A 22,506-nucleotide genomic window follows, 5' to 3' on the forward strand; every position below is an offset into this window, starting at 1 on the left:
CCTTGTCGGTCCAGGAATTTCTCAAGGCTATGAAGGAAGGCTAGATTTTGCGTATTTATATTCCGGAATTGATCGTCGATTTCAGCCGGTGCGCAATACGATTTGAACACGTTCTATTGTCACAAAATGCTGGCACTTGTTTCGAGAGGGGGGTGCGGTTATAGAATTTCAACCACTGGCGCCCAAGGCAGGGTTTAAAGCCCAAAAGCAAGGTTAAAGAAGATGGTTCAAAGCATCAGTGGTTCCAAACCAGTTGTGTAGTGTTTATACTTTTTGAGGACACCGCAAACCAGGGCCTACAGCCCATATACTATATCCATTATAGAGTAGTAATACTCTAGAGGCGGTGAATCTGTGCGCCTGCTATCATTCCACCTTGCCTGGGGGTATGTGACCTGTACTGCTTATTACAAGCTTGGTAAGAAGCCTCGAGAATCCCCCATGCAGCCCCTTTTTTACATCACACATGAAGACCACTCGTAGATGCCGATAGTCGAGCTTACTTCAACAAAGTTCATTATTTATCCATGTCGCTAGTTTTAAAACATGCAGTACGTGGTAATTCTTATCATCGTCGATTTACATAGCATTTCACATGCCCTTGGAGTTGCGGCGGGGATGTAATGTTCGGCTTTTGACCCTCTCGCACGTTGCTGCAATGATGTGATGCACAAACTTTGCCGAAACTTTATTCTTTCCCCTTTTTTTCACCCGTTAGCTGCCAAACTGTTGAGAATGGGTCGATTTTCCTTCGCACGATAAGAAAATCATCGCATGATTCTGGCCAAGCATGACGGGAATAAAATAAAACTGTGTGTCTGCTATCAATGCAATTAGCCGCCGCTATCTACCAACTCTGTCGCTATTGATCAGTAGGGCTGCACTGCAGCGGAAACATTTTCTCGAGGCATCAAAGCTGCACCTCTGTGGTTTCCCTGGTTAATTCTGTCGTCTTCTTGTCTGCAGCTAAACATACCTTTACGACACCCTCAATGCAAGAAGATTCAAACACAATGATTCATTCAACAGTACATCTGGGCACCTATTGCCTTGCAGCAGCCGCCTTTGGGCTCGCATCGCATTGGACCTACTGGGTACACGGACACCGGGTCCGCCACGCCACATGGACCTTCCTATTCCACCTCGCGGCGCTTTTCATCCTTGGTTGGAAGCTCACCAGTGTGCAGGGCAACTTGCTGAGCGGCCTTGGGGCCACGGCTGCCATATTTTTGTCATACCTGGGGACTCTGTTCACCAGCATTGTCGTCTATCGTGTCTTTTTCCACCGGCTCGCCCACTTCCCTGGACCATTCTTCGCAAAGGTCACCAAGCTCTATGGGCTCTACGCCGCCCGGAATTCTCAGGTCAACGATCATCACACGTCCCTGATGCGCCAGTATGGCGACTTTGTCCGCATTGCCCCTAATGAGCTGATGGTCATGGCCCCCGAGGCTCTGTCCAAGGTACAGGGCATGACAAGCAAGTGCTCCAAGAAGAACACGGGAATCTTTGATATTCTGCATTCCAAAGGAGATCGCATGATTGTTGCGCTGCTGGAAAAAGATGAGCACATTGCCCGCCGCAAGATCTGGAATCAAGCGTTGGATACAAAGCGTACGTCCCTGTTGTTTTCATTTTCATCCTCCGAGGACTGCTGTTGATTCAACGGCCCGCTCACATATTAAAACCCCCAAGTGCAGTGCTCCCACAGTACGAGCCCAAGGTCCGCAAAGAGGTCATGCTGTGGCTGGATACGCTTTCCAAGATCCAAGGACCGATAGACATCACCCACTACATGATGCTACTTTCTTTTGACCTCACCGGTGCTGTGGGGTACTCTGCAGACTACCAGACCATAAAGACCGGCAAAGAAAACAGGACGCTCCATCTGCTGGAGGCTAGCTTCAAGCCGTTTGGAAAGCTGGGGTTTCTCGCGTGGCCGGTGCAGATTGCTCTGGAGCTCGGGCTTGCCAAGGAGCAAAAAGAGTTTGAGAAGCTCGCGGTCAAGACGGTCGACGAGCGAGTAGCTGTGAGTTTTCCCATCTATCAGTAGGGCGAAATGCGTCGATATGATTGGGACGAGAACCGGAATATCCTGGTCTTGTTTTTGAATACCAGAAACGACCCACGTAAAAGCCACCTGCTAACAGTCTCTACAGGATGACTCTGAAGAGAAGGTCGACATACTCAAATACTTCCTCCAGGACTTTAGGACCAAGCAGACATCATTCCGTTCAATGAACTCCATATATACAGAATCGCAAGCAATCCTAATCGGAGCAACGTAAGCGACAATGTCAAAAAGACTTGGGAGACATGATAATATTTTCTTACTAACAAGCACGAAAAAGAGATTCCACCTCGGGAACCATGGCATGGATCCTATGCTACCTCATCAAGCACCCCTCGGTGGCGGCGACGCTGCTGCAAGAGCTAGAGCCGGTATTCGGCAAGACCACGCCGGGCGAGTTTTCAGACGCCGACCTGCGCGGCCTGCCCTTCCTCCAAGCCGTCATCGACGAGACCCTGCGGCTGCAGCCACCGGCGGGCAACGGCAGCGCCCGCATGACGCCGCCCGAGGGCATCGAGATCGCCGGCACGCACATCCCCGGCCAGGTGAGCGTCTGGGTGCCGGTCCGCGCGCAGCAGCGCGACGAGAGGTTCTTTGCCCAGCCCGACGATTTCATCCCCGAGCGGTGGACGACGCGGCCCGAGCTGGTTCTGGACCGTCGCGTGTATGCGCCTTTCAATACTGGTGAGTTCTCTGGGGAAGAATCTCTGTTTGAGAACCTTTTTGTCGCGTTTTCTTCTTTTGCTCTTTTCGCAAAGACAACAGGGTGGTCAATGGCAGAACATGTGCTGAATCATAGTCGCGTTTTCCCTTCTAAACAGGTCGATGGAGTTGTGTCGGGAAGCAGTTGTCTTTTATGATTATGCGCATGGTGATTGCTCATACCTTGTGGCACTACGAACCAAGCTTCGCTCCTGGAGAAGATGGCAATGACATTGGTCTAAAACGCCAGGACTTGATTATTGCCAAGCCGGGGAAGCTGGAGCTCAGGTTCACCCCCCGGAAACCTCGCATTTGATGGATTCTGGGATAACGTTGCGTACCCCCTGTTCGGCACCCCCCCTGTTCGGCACCCAAAAATAACAACACTTTTATTTTTATCCTCCAACTTCTATTATAAATATCTCGATGAATCTGTCACTTTTGGATTTACTTTTTTCTGATTTTAATTCTCCATTTTCCAATGAAGCAATATACTGAAAAACAGCTTATATCTGCAATTAACGACGTCAATAATGGCAATCCAATTGCAAAAACCTCCCGAAAATGGGGAATACCTAGGTCTACACTTCAAAGTCGACTTAAAGGTTCTCAACCTTATAAAAAAGCACAAAGCCCTTTTCAAAGGCTTTCCACGGAACAGGAAAAGCATTTGGCTGATTGGGTACTTACCCAAACAGCTTTAGGGCTTCCGCCAACGCATCAAGAATTACGCTTTTTTGCCGAACGAATTCTTCAAGCCGCCGGAGAGACAAAAGGCCTTGGAAAACGTTGGATAACTCGTTTTTTGGCTCGTTATCCAATCCTTAAAACCCAAAGGCCCCGTCGAATAGATAACGCCCGGGTTAATGGCGCTACTACGGAGGTAATTAAATCTTGGTGGCTTTATATTACGAACCCGGTTATTAACGCTATTAAACCGGAAAACCGTTGGAATATGGACGAAACCGGTATAATGGAAGGCAAAGGATCTAATGGCCTAGTATTAGGGCTTAACGGGATCCGGCCGTTGCAACGAAAAGAGCCCGGAACGCGTGGTTGGACGACTATAATCGAATGTATATCGGCTACGGGCGTTGCCCTCCCTCCCCTCGTTATATTTAAGGGAAAAAACGTACAACAACAATGGTTTCCCACGGATTTAAGCCCTTTCGATAATTGGCAATTTCATGCAACCGAAAACGGGTGGACAAATAACCAAACGGCTATCGAATGGTTAAAAAAGGTGTTTATTCCGTATACCCAACCTTTAACCCCTGAAAAGCGGTTATTAGTTTTGGATGGCCATGGATCACATATAACGGACGAATTTATGCTTCTTTGCTTGCAAAATAATATTCAACTCCTATATTTACCCCCTCATTCGTCACACGTTCTTCAACCATTGGATCTATCGGTTTTTGGGCCGTTAAAAGAAGCTTATCGACGTCAACTTGGATTTGTGAGCCAATTTTGCTGTTCAACAGTTATTGGAAAACGAAATTTCCTACTTTGTTATCGAAAAGCCAGATTAAAAGCATTTATAGCAAAAACCATTCAATCTGGTTGGCGTACAACGGGGTTATGGCCGGTAAACTTGGTTAAACCACTTTTAAGCCCTTTTTTGTTAGAAAATAGCAACGCCAACGTTATAAAAGATAAAAACAACGGTTTGCAAAGGGATAAAACACCGGAAAGCCCAGCCCAAAAAATTAACGACCCGTCTTTACTTATTTGGAAAACCCCTAAAACGACCCGAGATATCCGACTTCAACTGCAAAAACTTTCCCAATCCAACAAAACCAACGCTACTTCACGTCTTTTATTTGCAAAAGTCCAAAAAAGCTTCGAAGCCAAAGATACCCTTTTGGCTAGCGCCCAGCAAAAAATCAGCTTATTGGAAGCACAACTGGAGGCAATACGGCCGGTTAAAAGGAGGAGGGTGGTTCCGGATCCAAACGAGCTTTTGGTTAACAAACAGAACATTATTGGATTGCAGGAAAATGATATAGAAAATTTGGAACCTTTAGCTGATGAAGAAGAGGTTAATGAACCGGAGAAGCGTGAAAACGATTGTATTTTTGTCCGTTGATAATTTTATATTTAAATCAGTTTATAAAAGTAGGCATTTCGTTGTTAGATTTTCAGGGTGCCGAACAGGGGGGGGTGCCGAACAGGGGGTACGCAACGTTACGGAGCACAGCAATCTGCACCAGCAAGCAATCGTTGCGAGGGGAAACCCTGGAGTCTCACTTTGGGTTCTTGACTCTTTCGTCGTTCTAATGCTTCGGACCAAGACGTTGTCAGTCATGTCAAGATTGGCCTGGACAAATTCAAATCCGGTCTGGCTACAGCAATTGTCACGACGGCACTGGCCAGCAGAAGTGTTTTGAAACAAACCAACCGAGTCAACATGCGGCAAACCGGAGTCGAGCTGCCCGAGCTTGCCTCATTTATGCTGCTCGGCTTTGATCGACTGCCCCGCGTTTTCTTTTGCTGATTATCTGCTGCGTTGTCATTGGACGGAACCCTTGATTACGGTTTTGGTGAGGCTTGTCAAGCTAGAAGCTGTCAGCTGAGGGACAACCCGGCTTGGCTGTTTTTCTTCTTCTTTTTATCTTGCTTTCGGAGACAACGTCTTAGGCGCAACTCAGCTGGGAGTTTAAGGTTGACCGCGATTCTTGACACGACGTCTTGCTCCTCGGTGGGAAACAAAAAATAAAAGATAAATACCACGCCCACCCGCGGTTGCCGGCCCCGATGTAAACGTTCGGTTCCATTTATTTTGTTTCTTCAATGCGGTGAATTTTAATTTGCGTTACTGGATCCAATCGGGCCGCAATTTGCCCACTTTTGTTCGTGCCTTGGCTACGCGAAAACCCAATTGAAAAATACGAGCCGGGATGTCGGTCGCAAAGTTTACCCAGCACCTTGGAACGGCACCCGAGGGTGCTCCCGTCGGCAGCGAGACGTCGAAGCCAAAATCCAGACGCGTCAAAGCTTACTGGGCGGGAATTGGGCTGGCTTTATTATGGTGGGTGGGTGTCAAGCAGACACATTTTATTCTTTCCGATGCGACAGCGAAGGTCAATCCGGACGATTCGTCTACTAGCCGCCAGCAACACAACATGAGCTTCCAAATTTCTTGGGCAGATGTAAGTCGAATATGCAGCAGACTTTGTAGACGAAACAAGACCACAGTCAGCAGACGCTAACCTTGTCCAAAAACAGATCCAGCCCAGCACGACGTTGCGGTGGCAGGAGTGTTACACGGGGCAGTATGACTGCGCTCGATTGGATGTACGTTCGTCTGGTACCGAGAGGGCCGGTGGGAATTACGCTACCGTCACGTCAATCTGACCGATTATAATCTTGCTTCAAGGTGCCGATGGACTGGCAGAATCCATCCAGCGACCGAGCTGTCATCGCAGTCATCCGACTAAACGCAACAAGCCACACAGACTACCGTGGACCCGTGTTTTTCAATCCAGGGGTCAGTTTTCATCTCCCCTGCGGTCACTCCCTTCGGCCGACTCCTTTTACCATGGGATGTTTGCTGTAGCCAGCCTGAATGCGTCATCTGGTGCGGGTTCGTCCGGTTTCTGTTTTTTGGTTCTCTCCGCTGACGTTGAGCAACATGCTTTTATAGGGACCTGGTGGGTCGGGTGTTTGGTCCATGTTGGATCACGGTCATCTTCTGCAGAAGGTGATAGGAGATAACCATGTAAGTTAAGTTTATTTGTGGAAATCATTGTTGGTATTACAAAGCTGGAGGAATGCTAACCTGACCGTCAAGGACATTATCACTTTCGATCCCCGTGGTGGTAAGTACCGCTCCAGGAATTACGTAGAGAAATACAATCGGATGTTGGAGTACCCGGGCTGATTTACATCGTTCCCCACCAGTCGGCGCCTCGACCCCTCTGATCAACTGCTGGCCGACCGATCAACAACGCACTTTCTGGAGTCTTGGCGAAGTCGGGGTCTCTGATTCGCACCCCGACGTGATTTACGATGAATACTACCGCGCCTACGCCACCTCTCAGGCCTGCGAGGCCAACATGGCCAAGTCAAAGATCCTTGAGCACATCAGCACGGCATCCCACGCTCGAGACATGCTTGAGATACTGCACCAGACCGGTGAGGATAAGCTCAAGTACTGGGGCTTCAGCTACGGAACCATTCTCGGCGGAACCTTTGCAGCCATGTATCCCGACAAGGTAGAGAGGCTTGTTTCTGACGGTAAGCAGCTGATTTTATTGTGTCTTTTTTTTCGACGGGATGTTATCTCCACAGTTCCTGACTAAATAAATTCACCAGGAAACGTCGACCTCCGAGAGTGGTACACGCACGTGCACACAAACTTCCCCCGCGACGCCGACAAGGTGATGCAGGCCTTTTACGACCTCTGCGCAACCGCGGGTCCGTCAAAGTGCGCCTTCCACTCCCCGTCGCCCGCCGAGATCGAGCAGCGTCTCCACGGCCTCCTGGACCGCCTGCGCAAGAACCCCATCATCATCCCGGCCAAGACGGACCAGGCAGCCGACGGGCCCGAGATTCCCCAGATCGTGGACTACTCCAAGCTCCGGCGATACATCGCCTCGGCGCTCTACTCGCCCCTGTACAAGTTCCCCGACTTTGCGCGCGTCCTGGCCGCGCTCGAGAAGGGAGACGGCCAGCCCTACTACAAGGCCACCTCGGCCGGCGTGCCGCCGCTGTCGTCCTTTTGCCAGGCCACGCCCGTCGAGCCGGGGGCGCCGCTGGCCGCAGTGACGGAGAGCACGGCCGATGCGTTCCCCGCCATCTCCTGCTCCGACTCGGAGGAGTGGACGGGCACGGTGGAGGATTTCGTCAAGGTCGGCGACGAGATTCGGAACCTCAGCTGGGCCGTCGGGGCGGTCGACACGACCCTGCGGGCGCAGTGTGTGGGGAGGAAAGTCAGGCCAAAGTTCAGATTTGCTGGTATGTGCTTTCTTTTGACATGGCTGCTTTGAGAGAGTAGCGGTTTTGAAAGCTTTTGATTCGGCTGCTCTACTTGACTCTTTTACTAATCCCTATTGCCCCACGAAAAGGACCGTTCGAGGCCAAGACGCACCATCCCATCCTCTTCATCGCCAACATGGCCGACAACATCACGCCGCTCGTCAGCGCCCGGAACAACTCCCAAGGCTTCGAAGGGTCGGTGATTCTGGTGCAAAAATCATACGGCCACACCAGCCTGTCGTCGCCGTCCACCTGCACCGCCTCGTACGTGCACCAGTACTTCCAGAACGGCACCCTCCCGGAGCCCAACACAGAGTGCGACCCTGATTACCTCCCGTTTGACAACCTTGACACGCCCAAGATTAAAAAGTATGCCAACGGAGGCATCGAAACAAAAGATTATGACCTTTCGGATTCGATAAAGCAGCTTTGTGGCAGGGCTGGTGCGAGACTTGGGTAGCGGCCTTTCTGAGCATTTGCTTATTGGTTATGATCGTTGAGGTTGAGAATTCGTTCATTTGTGCCCGAGGCAAAACCGGTACATTTATTCCGCCTGATAAAGTCACTACACTTATATACGTACATAGAAGGGTCGACTTGTAATAGATCTTAGCACTTGTTCGCAATTCTGTGCCATTGACAAATATTGTGTTGAAGCCCGAGCAGGTTTTTTTTCTATTTTACTATGGCTACGTAAAGATTGACTTTGGTCACGACTTGAGAGAAGAGAATACTGGACAAAAATGGGAAACCAACTCCTAATTCGGTCCTTGCGCAGCTCAATATCCGTTTCAGCGTTTCGGGGAAACTGAAGTGAAAGCATGTCAGCAAAGCGCAAAGCTGCGTGCCTTTAGGTGTCCGGGTTTAATAAATCAAACCTTTGGCTTGCGACTCTACGAAAAGTGTACTGCAAAATCGCCTTTGATATCCAATCCTCCATATGCATGTACGGCCATGTAAGTGGCCATCGTTATAGTCTCCATTCTTTAGCCCCAGCTGTTAGCTTGGTCAGCTTGGGCACATCCAAATCTTTGCATTTCCATTCAGTTTTGAAATAATCGCTGGCGGACCGTCGGCTACGAGCAAGTTATAAGAAACACGAGAAGGTCTAGTTAAGGTGCTAAGTTGGATTTGTTAGCGCCATGTCTGGCAAAGGATCTGCAAACAGAGTTGCAAAGTGCGAACCGGGCCGAGGATCCGATTCGTTAGTGGCCTCCAGGCTCCAGATCTGCGAACGCAGCCGATCTGCGGGGAATCAATAAAGTAAAAGTAAGCGGAGACTTTTCTCCCGTCAGGCGGGAGATTGAAGAATAGTTGGGCGGCCCGTTGCCGCCACCGCGATGCAGTCCAACCGAGACTGAGGACAGCATGGGGTAATGCTGTCCACGCGGCGAAATTCGGCATGCAAATGCCTCTGCGAGTGTGACTCTCGACTCATTCTCTGTTGCGTTATAATGATTACTCTGACGGATCTTACACGGGATTTGGGCGGGTCTTCTTTCGGCAACTACTCAATCCTTCACGTGGGGCTGGAGTATTCGAATGGCGTAGGCGTAGAAAGGGAGAGTGGTGGAGGATATTGTCTTGAAAAAGAAAACAGCATGTAAATAATGACTTTATCGCTCATCTAACCTTGATATCCCGTTTTGGACTCTAGCGGATTGCTAAAGCAACTTAATTTAATAAGTTATCGTTGTTCGTCTTACTTTTCAGTATTTTTTGAGGATCTAAATTTGGTGATAATTTATTTTCGTCGTGTTAACGTTGGGCTCCACATCTCCGACCCCCCTAAAGTCCGGCCCCCTTGAAAAATGTAACGACGAAATACCCCTTTTATAAACCGATTTAAATGTAAACCTATCAACGCACAATAATACAATCATTGTCAGGCTCTCCCGGTTCGCTAACCTCTTCTCCATCGTTCAAAGCTTCTAAACAGTCCCTATTATTTTCCTGTGCTTCATAAACGTTTTTTTTGCTGACCAAAAGCTCGTTGGGATCCGGAATCACCCTTTTCCTTTTGACCGGCCGTACCGCCTCCAATTTTGCTTTTAACAAACTGATTTTTTGCTGAGCTTCAGCCAATAAGATATCCTTGGTTTCGAAGCTTTTTTGGACTTTTGCAAACAAAAGCCGTGAAGTGGCGTTACTTTTTTCGGACCGGGAAATTTCCTGTAGTTGAAGTCGAATATCTCGGGTCGTTTTAGGGGTTTTCCAAATAAGTAAAGACTGGTCGTTAATTTTTTGGGTTGGATTTTCCGGTGTTTTATCCCTTTGGAAGCCGTTATTTTTACCTTTTTCGACGTTGGCGTTGCTATTTTCTAATAAAAAAGGGTTTAAAAGTGGTTTTGCCAAGTTCACCGGCCATAACCCCGTCGTACGCCAACCAGATTGAATGGTTTTTGCTATAAATGCTTTTGATCTGGCTTTTCGATAGCAAAGTAGAAAGTTTCGTTTCCCAACAACCGTTGAACAGCAAAACTGGTTTACAAATCCCAGGTGACGTCGATAAGCTTCCTTTAACGGCCCAAAAACCGATAAATCCAACGGTTGAAGAACGTGTGACGAATGAGGGGGTAAATATAGGAGTTGAATATTGTTTTGCAAGCAAAGAAGCATAAATTCGTCCGTTATATGTGATCCATGGCCATCCAGAACTAATAACCGCTTTTCAGGGGTTAAAGGTTGGGTATACGGAATAAACACCTTTTTTAACCATTCGATACCTGTTTCATTATTTGTCCACCCGTTTTCGGTTGCATGAAATTGCCAGGTATCGAAAGGACTTAAATCAGCTGGAAACCATTGTTGCTGTACGTTTTTCCCCTTAAATATAACGAGGGGAGGTATAACAGCCCCCGTAGCTGATACACATTCGATTATGCTCGTCCAACCCCGCGTTCCAGGCTCTTTTCGCTGTAATGGCCGGATTTTATTACGCCCTAACACCAGGCCATTAGATCCTTTGCCTTCCATTATACCTGTTTCGTCCATATTCCAACGGTTGGCCGGTTTTATAGTATCGACAACGGGATTTTTCAAATAGGACCACCAAGATTTAATTACCTCGGTTGTAGCCCCATTAACCCGGGCATTTTCTATTCGCCGGGGTCTTTGGGTTTTCAAAATTGGATATCGGGCTATAAAACGGCTAACCCAATGTTTCCCAAGGCTTTTTCTTTCTCCGGCGGCCTGAAGAATTCGTTCCGCAAAATAGCGTAGTTCTTGATGCGTTGGCGGAAGGCCTAACGCGGCCTGCGCAAGTACCCAATCTGCCAAATAGGTTTCCTGCTCCTGTGAAAGCCTTTGACAAAATCTTTTCGCTTGTTGAATTGACTGGGCCCCCTTTAAACGATCGTGAAGGGTACTCCGAGGAATACCCCATTTTTGCGAGGTTTTGTGAACTGATTTGCCATTTCTTATGTCAGAAATGGCAGCAAGAAGCTGATTTTCAGTGTACTGTTTCATTGGAAGGTTTGGAGCAAGAATCTTCAAAAATCAAGTTCTAAAGTGAAAAATTCGTCTAGATATTTATAAAATAAAACAAAGGGTTGACGTGGCTGAGTAGATATTTTTAGGGGCCGGACTTTAGGGGGGTCGGAGATGTGGAGCTCAACGTTATTTACCCAAAATACCGCAGTCGTATACCAAGCGCCCAGTCTTACCTACCTAGGCAAGTTACTGCATTTGCAACGTAGGTGCAGGTGATGCACACTCTTATGCAAAGGGAAACACTGCTATTGTTAAAGCCAGGGCAGGTTGTGAGTTGAGCTAGAAGGAAAGCATATTGCACAAGTAAAACAATATTTCTTCGTCCCCTCAATTGCAAAACATTTTTCTTCGCGTTTTGACGCACTTATCATGGAAAACAGCAACCTGAGTGACTGAGGTAGCCAGAGTCACCGGAGCTGACCTTTTGCTTTGCGACTTGATGCAAGAACGTGTTTTTTTTTTTTTTTTTTTTTTTTTTTTTTTTTTTTGTCTTTTCTTTCCCGTCGTCCACACACGCACGCATTCGGTTGACGTTATAATTAGCTACCACTCCCAATCTTTTCAAACATCAAGTCCCACAAATTTATATGCTTACCTCGGAGTCGACATGGCGGTCAGGGTTGGCCTTGTTTCTTTAATCGAATCAAAAGTCGGTTCTCCGGTTAAAACTGGTGGTGGAACAGCAGGGCATGTACCTGGGCTTATTGACTAAGATGTCCAAACCCACTCCCCGGGTTGCAATGTTACACTTGTGTTTTGCACGTCAATCAACCAGACCACATTTAGAAATCAAGACGCGTAGGTAGACAAAGGAAAGACATCGGTTTGACGTCCTTTGCATCTGACCAAAGGTTCAAAACCGATGCAATCGCTCGCACAACATTTGATTTTCTGACGCGTGATTTTCCATCAGACTTGCTTACTTCACGCTGTGCGTATGTTTTAATTCCTTGTCACTATCCTGTTCTTTTTGCCTCGTTTCCCACCACGGTTCATCGTCGACATGCGTTCAATCACGGTTTCCATCGTTCCTCTCTATCTTTTAGCTGGCCTGGCTGCGGCTGTAGCACCCGATTTTCAAGGATCTCAGACAGGAAAGATTTGCTGCGACCGGGGCACACCCCAACCAGACAAGATTTGCAAAAGCTTCAACCAAAATTCCTATTGTGTGAGTTACCCATTTGATCTTTCTTTTCGTTCTTTCTCATTCGACAGGAACCTTCTCAATTATCGGTCGGGCAAAACTAATGATTCCATCTTCTTTCTTGTTAGTGTGGCCACTTCAGGTCGGATACTAAGCGGTCCGGCAAGGGCCAAAGTGGATGCGACCCGTTGCAATCGAGCTTCCCCGTAGGACGCGATGTTACATTTGTTGATCCCATCAACGGTGATTGCACCTCCGGTGGACTACCTGGTTTTGTTGGATGCGCTGCCTAATTATAGTGGAATGGCTTCTATGAACAGGCGTAGATGTCATGATGCAAACGGAATGGGTCAGAGAAAGCTTCGCTGTTACATTTGGTCATGTTTTATACTTGATATTAAATGTGTTTTTTAGTTTTGAATCAGAGCCTGCCAGATGGGAGCACCCGGGGTGCTGGAATAGTCAGGGACCTTAATGCTGCATGCAAGAGCTTTTTTGACAAATTCTGGATTTTTTCTTCGCTGTGACTCTGTGAGATATGCGGTTAATGGAGTGTTCTGTGTGCCGAAGAAGAGAGAGATAAAGGCAGTTGTCTTTGGAAATTGGAGGTCAGGATAACTTCAGTAGACCTTTGCCCACCCAACAGCCCGAGTTGGCTGGCGTTTGAACTGTAATAGACTTGCCAAGAAGCTTCTACAACGGTGGATTCCACTATTGATTCTATTACCCTAATTTTATCGTCTATCCAAAGCTGGCAGTAGTCTGTTCTGAATGCCGCAATTATGCACAACATCCTAATCTTTTATCAGCCTTATCTACTGTGGGTACGGTAACTTATAGGTCACTTTATGTCTTTTGGCCACTGCCTTGACCATCCAAGTTGACCGGCACCAAAGATGGGGAGAATAGGATGTTCAAATATTTCAAATAGCACATGGACTGCTCTCAGTGTAGAAGGTAGTGCCTGAATACTGGTTGTTTGCTCGAGTGTTTCTCATCCCGATCATATTCGGCCCAACTCTTAATAACTCCACTCATGATTGCTTCCTCAACACAAACGTCCCATACCACAACTTCCTATTGCTCCCCCACGTCCCCTTGAGCACGGTCCCATCGCCGCTCAGCCGGCCCTTGTATAGCCACCCCAGCTCCTCATACATTTTAACCCACCAGACAAAGCCGAGGGGGTCGACGAATCCATGGTACTTGAACGGCCCCACCACGTCGCTGCCGTCTCCCGAAAAGGCAAAGCCCTCTGCCGACTTGGCAGGTATCTCGATCGAGGTGGGATCGGTCCTCCCCCTCCGCCAGGTGAGGTAGTCGTACTGACCCTCCCACGACCCAGACAGCATCCTCCGGATGTCCCGGACCGCCGAGGCAGACTGCCCGCCCGCGCCGGCCATGACGGTGGGGCGGCGCCTGATGGCGAGGCCGTGGTTGTCCATGTGCTTCTGGGCTATGCTCAGGGCCCGCGTGCCGTGCCTGACGGCCAGGTCGATGGGCGTCGAGCCGGCGTCGTCCTCGAGCGAGACGTCGGCCCCCGCGTCCACCAGCAGGTCCACGACGGCTGCATGCAGCCTGTTGGCGGCGTAGTGGAGGGCGGTGCGGCCGGTCGCGTCCCGCGCGTTGATGCGGGCCCGTCGTCGCCCGTTCAGGAGCGCTCGCACCGTCTCCAGGTGGCCCATGGCCGAGGCGGCGTGCAGAGCTTCCCCGATTGTGAGCTCGGTGCACCCGGACGCCTCGGCCAGTCGGTACCTGACTCTGTCTGCGTCGCCGCTGTATGCCAGCATGACGAGGTGGTCGTCGTCCCACTTGGTCGCTCTAGCTCTGCCGGTTCCGGGTTCGCCCCTGGGACAGATCTGAAAGACGCCCCCCGCGACCAGCTCGTGCATGACGTCTACGAACCTACGCTGAGCAGCGGTTTCAAACACGGAGCAGAGCGACTCTGTGTTTATAAACTTGAAGGATGCCCCCTGCTCCAGGATCCATTTCAAGACCCCGACGCGGTTGGACCGGACCGCAACCTCGAGGGCTGTGGCGCCCGACCGCATCTTCTTGTTCAGGTCGGCACCGTGCTCCCACAGACATTTCGCAGCGTCGAGGTGGTCACCCATTATGGCCCTTTGGAGCGGGGTCAGCGAGGTATCGCTGAGGATGCCCTCGTCTCCGTCGACCTTGGCCCCCGCTCCGATGACAAGGTTCACAATGTCCACGTTGCCCGTGTGAGCCGCTGCCTCCAGCGGGGTCCATCCTTCTTCGTCCTTCCAGGCTGCGTCTGCGCCCGAGTCGAGCAGCCTGCTGACCATTGCAGCGTCCTTGTTGTAGATGGCTGTGTGCAGCGGGGTGAGGCCGTAGCTTGCGGCGTTGGTGTTTACGTTGGCCCCTCTCTCCAGCAGCAAGGCGACAATTTCACCACATGAATTGTCCACCGCGCAGTGCAGTGCCGTTCGACCTTCAACATTGACCGAGTCGATGTCTTGTCCCTCGCTCATATTGTCCAGCAAAAGCCTTGCAGTTTCAACAGATCTCGTCGTGGTCACATAATGCAACGCAGTCTCGCCGATGTCGTCGACATCATTCGTAGAAGCACCGGCTTGGATCAGCAACTCTGCCATCTTGTGCCGCGAGGTTGCCACGGCGGCTATGAGGGCCGTGCCGCACACTCCGCCCCGCTGCGACACCTGCACACCGGGCGAATTGAGGACGTGTCGAACAGCCTTCTCGCTGCCCCCGACGACAGCGGCCTGCAGTGGGAAGCCAAAGAGGCCGCCTGGTGCAGCAAAGTCGAGACCTTGTCCTTCGAGCCAGCTCAGCATGTCCTCGAGGCCTAGGAGGGCTGCGTAGTAGACTGGGCTGGGGACTTGGCCTGGTGGGCTTGAATCTTTGGGCAACTCGTCCTCTTGGTCGTCGTTGCCGTCTCCACTATCGAGCGTGTGATTCTCCATCGTGTGTGACTCGCCCTCCGTGTCTTCGTCTTCGGCTTCGCCCTCGGTATAGTACGACTCGGATACCGTCTCGTACGTTTCGGGCTCGACGTCTCCTGCCCTGCTTTCCGTAGCGGTCAGGTTGGCCCGCAGAGCGAGGCCGTCTGCCGCGCTGTGAAAGTCGAGGACCGAGTCCATGACGGGTGTCCAAATACCCCAGCTGGGCGTCGACGGATCAAAGATTCTCCTCGCCTTTTGAATGGCATCCTGCGGGGGCGACGACTTGGCCTGGAAGCTGGGGAAATACCAGGCCCAGCCGGCATACGAAAGGAAAGGATACTGTTCCCAATCACAGTCGGTGTCTTTGAAGACTTCAAGGGTGAGATAACGCAGACAGATGCTGGCCAGGCGCCACTCCTCCACAGCCGGTTTGTCAAAGCCAAGCTGGTTCTTGTCGTGTCCTGCTAGGCTGGTGAGGTATTCCTTGACGGAAAAGTGCACAAAATGTACAGTGTGCTCAGCCAAGGGCGTATCGGCTGAGGCTGATTTCACTTGGAGCAAGGACCCGCAAGGGGCTAGAATCATATCCTGCACAAAGCTCTCGTCGACGAAACCATGCTGCCAGCAATCTGGAAGGTCGTCTTCGGGATACTCGTCCAGCTCCTCCTCTCCAGACACCACCAGCGCCTCGGCAAGCTGCTTGACCTGAAGAGGACGAATGGCAAACATGACCCAGCGGAGCAACATGACCGCATGCTTCTTTTCGTCCTCGGGGAGCTTGACTATCCTGTCGAGCTCCCGCGAGTAAGCCTGGCTGATGCCGGATGGCATCTGCGTCACCGTCTTGGCCAGTTGTTTGGCGTTTTGTCCGCCCGAGAGCTTTTGCTCCAGAAGCTTGATCCAGAGGAACATGCCCTCTGACCGTTCGGCCGCCTGTGCCGCGATCTTGTGGCGCAGGTCTGCGTTTCTGTTGAAGAGTTTGGAGTTGATAATGTGCTCCGAAAACGACTTGACGTCTTCGCCCGTGTCCTTGGCCGTGATTTGATATTCGAGCTTCAAGACGCCAGGGGATGCGACGGACTGGGACTCTACCCCTAGGAACCTCCTGATGTCTGGGGTGTCTCTGCTAACGACCAAGACCCGAGACTTTGTCTTTGCCAGGTGAATCATTAGATCCCGTAAGAAGAGCTCTCGAGGTATGTTGTCGCAGTACTGTGCCCCAATGTCGATGTTGATACACTCATCGAACCCGTCAATCACAAAAGTGCAGCCCGGAATGGCAGAGCCGACGGCCACAAACAACTCCCAAAGACCCACATGCGACAGCTTGGCGGACTGACTGCGCGACTCCGACGCACCATTGAGAATGTGCAGGGCCTTGTCGTTGTCGAGCATCTGTGTCAGCCACGATCTGAGAATCTGGTAGGGGTCGCGCGTGAGCTGATTGTCTGCAAGGCAGAAAAAGTAGCAAGGCGGCTGCGTCATGGTCTTTTTCAGATGCTTGATCATCTGCGCTGACATGAACGTCTTTCCGAATCCAGCAGGGCCGTGGACCCAAAGAACTTTTGGGCTCGACTCGTTGGTCGATGCCCAAAGTCGGAACTGGGCGAGTTGCAATGCCCATTGGAAAGTTCCAGGGTGGTGATATTGAATCAAAGCTTCGTATGTACCGCTACTCTCTGGTCCGTTCAACCACGCCGAGAGCTTGGTACGCATGCTGGCGGCTGTCACTTGTACTGCTTTGACGCTTTCCTGTATGCTTGCGAGTATGTCGTCAAGCTTGACCCCAATCAGCCCATTCTGAACAAGCTGAACCAACTTGAAAACTTCTTCTTCGTCGTGCTCGATGCGCAGCAGGGGCTCGTCAACCATTGATTTGGTGCTGTTGACTACACTTTTCAGCGCCCTCTCTGTGAAATACAAGCATCAGCGAGTGTGTGACTTTGATTAGCATTTTATGCCTGAATTCAAACAAGCCCGACGCATGGGGGGGGGCAAAGACAAGGCTCCTCACTCAGGGTGCTTTTCCGGTAATAGCGACAAGTGTTGGCAAGATACTTGAGCACTGAACCGTACAGCTTGACCAAAGCAGACGACAGTTGACTGGTGAGGTCGCAAGTCCGCAAGAGAACCGTCGACTCGAGCTTTGCGTATCGTGTGATCAAGGCTGATATTCGATCGACACCCTCGACCATGGTGCCGAACGTCTGCACATCGCTTACGGCTATCTGCGAAAAGACAAGAAAGAAAAAGAGAGTCAAACGCTGCCGACAAAGGGGCAGAAAGAAAGGGTTGCAAAAACATGTCACATCCTTACCATCAACAGCCCCCTGACCACCGCCCACGGCAGCGCCGCGTGCACGGGATCGAACTGCACGGCCGCGTCGCAGACTTCCTTGAACCGGTTCAGCCAGTTCACCACCGACGACAGCAAATCCCGGACCTTGACCTGGTCCCCCGCCTTGTTCGTGTAGAGGTTCCACTGCTTCTTTACGCACTCGTCCCGTTTTCGCTGAGCTATCCGCGCAATCTCGGACGGATCCATGTGGTTGTCGTCGGACTTGAGGCTTTCCAGCTCCTTCCTGTCGTCGTCGGCCAGTCCGCAAAAGGCTTGGTCCCAGAGACCAGGAGCCGAATCCGCATCCGAGTACTTCGGCGGGTCCCCCCTGATGCTGATGCCAAGTCGCGACATGACCCCAGATTGCGCCAGCTGGACGTGCATGGCCTCTTTGCTCCGTGGTACTCCGTAGCAAGCTACCGATTGCGCAGTCTTCAACAAGACCTTTTTTATTTCGTCTGCGACAGGGCGGGAAGCGACAAGATATCTCCCAAGCCAACAAGCGAAAACTCGAGGCAAAAGGTGGGGGACAGGGAAAGACAGTGGAGTCTAGCCTTGCCAAGGGCCATGTGGTCTCGGTAGGTCAGGCTGGCGCTTCCGTACCACCACCTGATCGCCATAGGCTCCATAGTAAGGGTGTGATCTCCTCGCTGTTGTTTGGTTATTCAACCGTCCCAAAAAGGTAAAAATCGATGGCTTTAACCGTTTTTGGTAACCAAGAAATGCCAAAGCTATACTAGCCGGGTACCTTTGGCAAAAATGGGTTAAAACAAATGTATTTTTTTAAAAATGGGTTAAAATAATGCCAAATTTTCGCTTAAATACCCTTTTTGGGCGAATTGTTAATTTGTATAAAACGCAAAACTAAATTGCGTTTTTCGTCGTTAAAATTTTAAAAGGAGTAGGCGGTTAGCAAAATGCGGCAAAATGGACAAACGTGATTTACAAATCGACTTTTTAATTTTACCCCTGCGTAAAAGGTATTTCCAAAATTATTTCCACTTTTTTTTTTTTTTACAAAGATATAATATTGCCTAATTGGGAAAACAATTAAGCAACAGCGAGGAGATCACACCCTAAGCGGGCTGTGGAAGCTGCAGGTTACACACAGCCACACCCTGAAACGGAAGGATGATGCCAAGGGCGCGATACTGCGGGGAACGTGCTGGCCGTTGGTAAATGCCCGGCTGCCAAAAGCACTGCACCGAGAACACGACAACAGCCTCAGACGATTCACTATATTATATACGGAATATGTCAGATCAACTAATGACACCTGTTAAAGGACGGATGTCAATATGTACACAATTTCCTCATTCGTATGTTGCAAGAATTAAATAATATTGTCATCGTTGGGGCGGTTGTTTCCAGTGACAAATCTTGCTCGTCAACCCCCACAAAAAGTATCTCTTGAGGTATGGAGACACTAACTGTATCAATGGTTCGAGATAGTCTATTGCGCTGTAAACTGTATTATTACTTTATTAGTCAGCTACAAGTGAAAAACAGCGCAAATCAGCGCTTCTTCTCCCTGCCGTTAATACAAGCTCAAATATAGAATGAAAGAGAAAAAAAACTTGATAATATCTTCCCTCTTGGCTTCCTTATGATCTAAGCTCCCAATTTATTGCCGACTGAGGCCAGTGGTAAAAAGAGCTGAGCTGTAGTTAAACACCTCATTTTGTATGAGTTCCGTATGAGAAGTCCTCCTAGCTCGCAACCATCAGCCGCTATCCCAAGATTGCCACCACATGACCGGAGGGGACTGGCATAAAAGCCTGAACACCCGACTGCCAATAGACAAATACGACAGCACGGGGCGCCCGTGACTAGACTAGTCTAGTTTCACAGAATTGACCAAAAATCACCGGATGCACCAGACGAGGAAAATGAAGAATTGAAATTTAAAAGCTTGCCGCCCCAAACGCCAAACAACACCCTATTCAGCACACGCAAACCATTAAGACATGTTTCTCATAGTGTATCCAGTCGAACTTCACTGCTTAGAAGCGATCTGGCAGGAGCCATAGCGACCACGCAAGGCAAAGAAAAGTTCCGACTGGGCTCTGGCCAGTCTCGGACGCTGAGTGCTTGCTGTGTGCCACTTGATCTTTCAGCCAAAATCGCCGCTTAAACGTTGACACCACCCACATGCAATCGTTTGTTACCTTTTCGATCATGCCCCACAAATCCCATTACTAAATGAATCAGCTTGAAAGTATCTGATAGGACCATGTCTACTTGAAAGTTCGACACAAGACTTGGCCTAATTATGGCTCTGCCTCCTCTGTGGCTTTTGGAGTGTCTTTAGGCTTTGGTTCTGGTTCTTTGTCACCACTCTCGGCAGCTTCCTTGTCCTTGTCACCATTGCTTTCTGTCTTGTCGGTAGTTTTGGGGGCTTCTGCTTCTTTGACCGCAGGCTCTGCTTCCTTTCCCCCACTTTCCTCGGCAGCAGGTGCAGAGGTCGCTGCCTCTGCCATCGGCTCGTCTTCGACCTTGTCCTTCTTATCCGCAGTTTCACCCTCTTTTGGCGTTGGCGGTCGCGAGGTTTCTGGCACCTCCTTCTTGATCTCAGCCTCCTTGTCCTTGCTGGAGCCGTCTGAGGCGGGCGAGGGATCCTCAGCTGCCGGAGCCTTTTCGTCCGTGTCCATCATATCCACGTCTTCGGCCTCCTTGGCTGTTTCAGCTTCGGCGTCGCCGTTTGGCTTTTCGCTGGGCTTCTCGGGTGCTTCAACTTGTTCTGGGTCGGCGTCCTCCATAACCGTGTCATCTGCATCCTTTTCAGTTTCCTTGCTTGCGTTTGTCACTGGCTTCCCTGAGTCATCTTCCATGTCTGCATGTGGGTTCTCGTGGTTCATTATCGATGGCCGGGTCCTTGGTACTGCCGCAGCACCGTTTGACCGTGCCATGTCCTCGTCGTCACTATCCTCAAATTCGTCTTGTCTTGCAACGCTCTTTTCCCATTGCCTTTGTGTGATTCGTGCGTCAGGGTTCTGATCTTCGTCCATGTCGTCAAGCATGGCTTCCTCTTCATCTGTCATGCCCATACTCGGGCGAGGTATCTCCTGCATCTGGACCGAGGGCACAGGTGCTGTCTTTCGGAGGTTCTCAATCACGGCAATCTTGATCTTCTCTAGGTACTCGTTCGAGTTTGCGTTTTCCATGTTGGATGATCTAACATCCAGTTCGTAGTCAGGTCCATAGTACTGCAGAATAAACTGTTAGCTTGGATTTTGTTGAATGAGCGAGTGATTCAGCCAACCAACCTCATAATATTCGTTATACGGGAGTGTTCTGTCCATGTCTACGCCCACTAGGCGTCCGGTTTCATATGCCCAAGTGCGAGCAACATTGCGCATAGTGTAACCGCCACCACCCAGGACGAGTGTGGGGAGGCCATATCCGCGTACAAAGTCGACGCAGTTGGCATGACCACGCATGCTCAGGTTGAAGCATCCCAGCCGATCGCCCGACAGACTGTCGCTGCCACATTGCAAAACCACCGCCTCGGGCTGGTAGTACTTCATGACTGCGTCAATGACGGGTTCGAAAATTTTCTTGTAAGAGTTGTCATCGATTCCATCCCTCAGCGGAAAGTTCACCGCGTAGTTCTTGCCAGGGCCGATGCCAATGTCTCGAAGCTCGCCGGTTCCCGGGAAGTACTCGCCGTACTTGTGGAATGAGACGGTCATGACGCGATCTGTGGTGTAAAACGCCTCCTCCACGCCGTCTCCGTGGTGAACGTCGATGTCGATGTACAGAACGCGTTTCTTGAAGCGGAGGAGTTCGATGATGGCGAGAACGATATCTGTACAGGTTTTGCTGTTAGCTGATCGAATTCCGGTACAGGCGAGTGATATCCGAGCGAATAAATACCATTGACATAGCAGAAACCACTGGCTTCGCTCTTCTTGGCGTGGTGAAGACCACCGGCCCAGTTCACCGCGATGTCGCATTTGGACCGGTTGAGTCGGGCGGCACCCTCCATACTTCCACCGGCGCTGATGCCACAAAACTCAAACAGACCGTCGAATACAGGACAGTCGTCTCCCACATTGTATTTACTCTGCTCCTTAACATAAGAGTCCATGTTGTCGGGTGTCACCCTCTGGAGGAACTCTATGTATTCGTCCGTGTGGAACTGCGTCATCTCTGTGAAGACAGCGGGTTTCGCGCGCTAATGAGATTGGAAGCGTTAGTCGCGCATTCAAAGGGCAGTTAAAGGATCACATATCGAACAACAGGAACGGCAGAGAATGCACATACGTAAACCTCGAGAAACTTGTAGATGCCATAGTTCATAACTAGGCTGTGCGCCAATCGGATTCGGTGAGGTTTCATAGGGTGGCCTGTAACATATGCATAGTTGCCAATGTCGGAGTCATAGAAGTAGGCAACGCGCTTCTTATCCGTATTGACGACCTTGTACAGCGGATCAGAGCGGTCCACGCCCGCCTTGTCCGTCATGTTTGCGATGCGCCCAAGGTTCGCGTGGGGTGTCGGGTTGTGGTTGTCTGGGATGGGTTCGATCGGCTACAAACAGCAACGTTTCTGACTATGTCAATTTGAAAGTCATATGGCTTCTCTGAATAAGCTGGGTGGTTGTCGCAAGGAATGCTTTGTGGAGTGAGGCTGAAGTGAGTAGTATATGGAATGAATGACCTCGTTAACGAATTGAAAAGGCGGCGGGATGATGGAATTGGCGGCTGCGCGTGGAGAAGCAGTTGCTATCGGAGCGAGCTTCTGATGCGATACTGCCACGCTAGCTCTGTTTGGGCAGGTGGTGAAGATCCGGCACGTGCTGATTAGAAGCTCGAGCAGATAACAGCCCACCCTTGCTCCAGCTCCCGCCTCG

At 50.3% G+C, this 22,506-nt stretch overlaps 4 protein-coding genes across 4 annotated transcripts; 2 read left to right on the forward strand and 2 right to left on the reverse strand.

Annotated features, from left to right (window-relative positions):
• Positions 1-1,013: 1,013 nt before the first annotated feature.
• Positions 1,014-3,089, forward strand: MGG_05854 (cytochrome P450 3A24; the record flags this gene model as incomplete). The annotated part of the gene is made up of 5 exons (XM_003711630.1): positions 1,014-1,614; positions 1,701-2,029; positions 2,160-2,284; positions 2,352-2,755; positions 2,893-3,089. 5 exons carry the CDS (start codon positions 1,014-1,016, stop codon positions 3,087-3,089), a joined length of 1,656 nt encoding a protein of 551 aa, XP_003711678.1.
• A 2,268-nt stretch (positions 3,090-5,357) lies between these two features.
• On the forward strand, positions 5,358-8,379 carry MGG_05855 (uncharacterized protein). The gene is made up of 8 exons (XM_003711631.1): positions 5,358-5,925; positions 6,002-6,070; positions 6,153-6,263; positions 6,420-6,494; positions 6,567-6,594; positions 6,677-7,012; positions 7,091-7,732; positions 7,843-8,379. Exons 1-8 carry the CDS (start codon positions 5,674-5,676, stop codon positions 8,211-8,213), a joined length of 1,884 nt encoding a protein of 627 aa, XP_003711679.1. The 5' UTR covers positions 5,358-5,673; the 3' UTR covers positions 8,214-8,379.
• Positions 8,380-13,082: 4,703 nt separating this feature from the next.
• Positions 13,083-18,195, reverse strand: MGG_05856 (ankyrin repeat and SOCS box protein 7). Its single transcript, XM_003711632.1, has 3 exons — positions 17,631-18,195; positions 17,328-17,541; positions 13,083-17,223 (listed from the first exon to the last, which is right to left on the reverse strand). The coding sequence occupies exons 1-3, from the start codon at positions 18,033-18,035 to the stop codon at positions 13,424-13,426; spliced, it is 4,419 nt and encodes a 1,472-aa protein (XP_003711680.1). The 5' UTR covers positions 18,036-18,195; the 3' UTR covers positions 13,083-13,423.
• A 1,337-nt stretch (positions 18,196-19,532) lies between these two features.
• On the reverse strand, positions 19,533-22,341 carry MGG_05857 (histone deacetylase RPD3). Its single transcript, XM_003711633.1, has 4 exons — positions 21,918-22,341; positions 21,528-21,828; positions 20,918-21,459; positions 19,533-20,857 (listed from the first exon to the last, which is right to left on the reverse strand). The coding sequence occupies exons 1-4, from the start codon at positions 22,116-22,118 to the stop codon at positions 19,922-19,924; spliced, it is 1,980 nt and encodes a 659-aa protein (XP_003711681.1). The 5' UTR covers positions 22,119-22,341; the 3' UTR covers positions 19,533-19,921.
• Between the last annotated feature and the right edge of the window lie 165 nt (positions 22,342-22,506).

Source organism: Pyricularia oryzae, chromosome 3 (genome assembly GCF_000002495.2).
Source record: "Pyricularia oryzae 70-15 chromosome 3, whole genome shotgun sequence".
Classification (NCBI taxonomy): domain Eukaryota; kingdom Fungi; phylum Ascomycota; class Sordariomycetes; order Magnaporthales; family Pyriculariaceae; genus Pyricularia; species Pyricularia oryzae.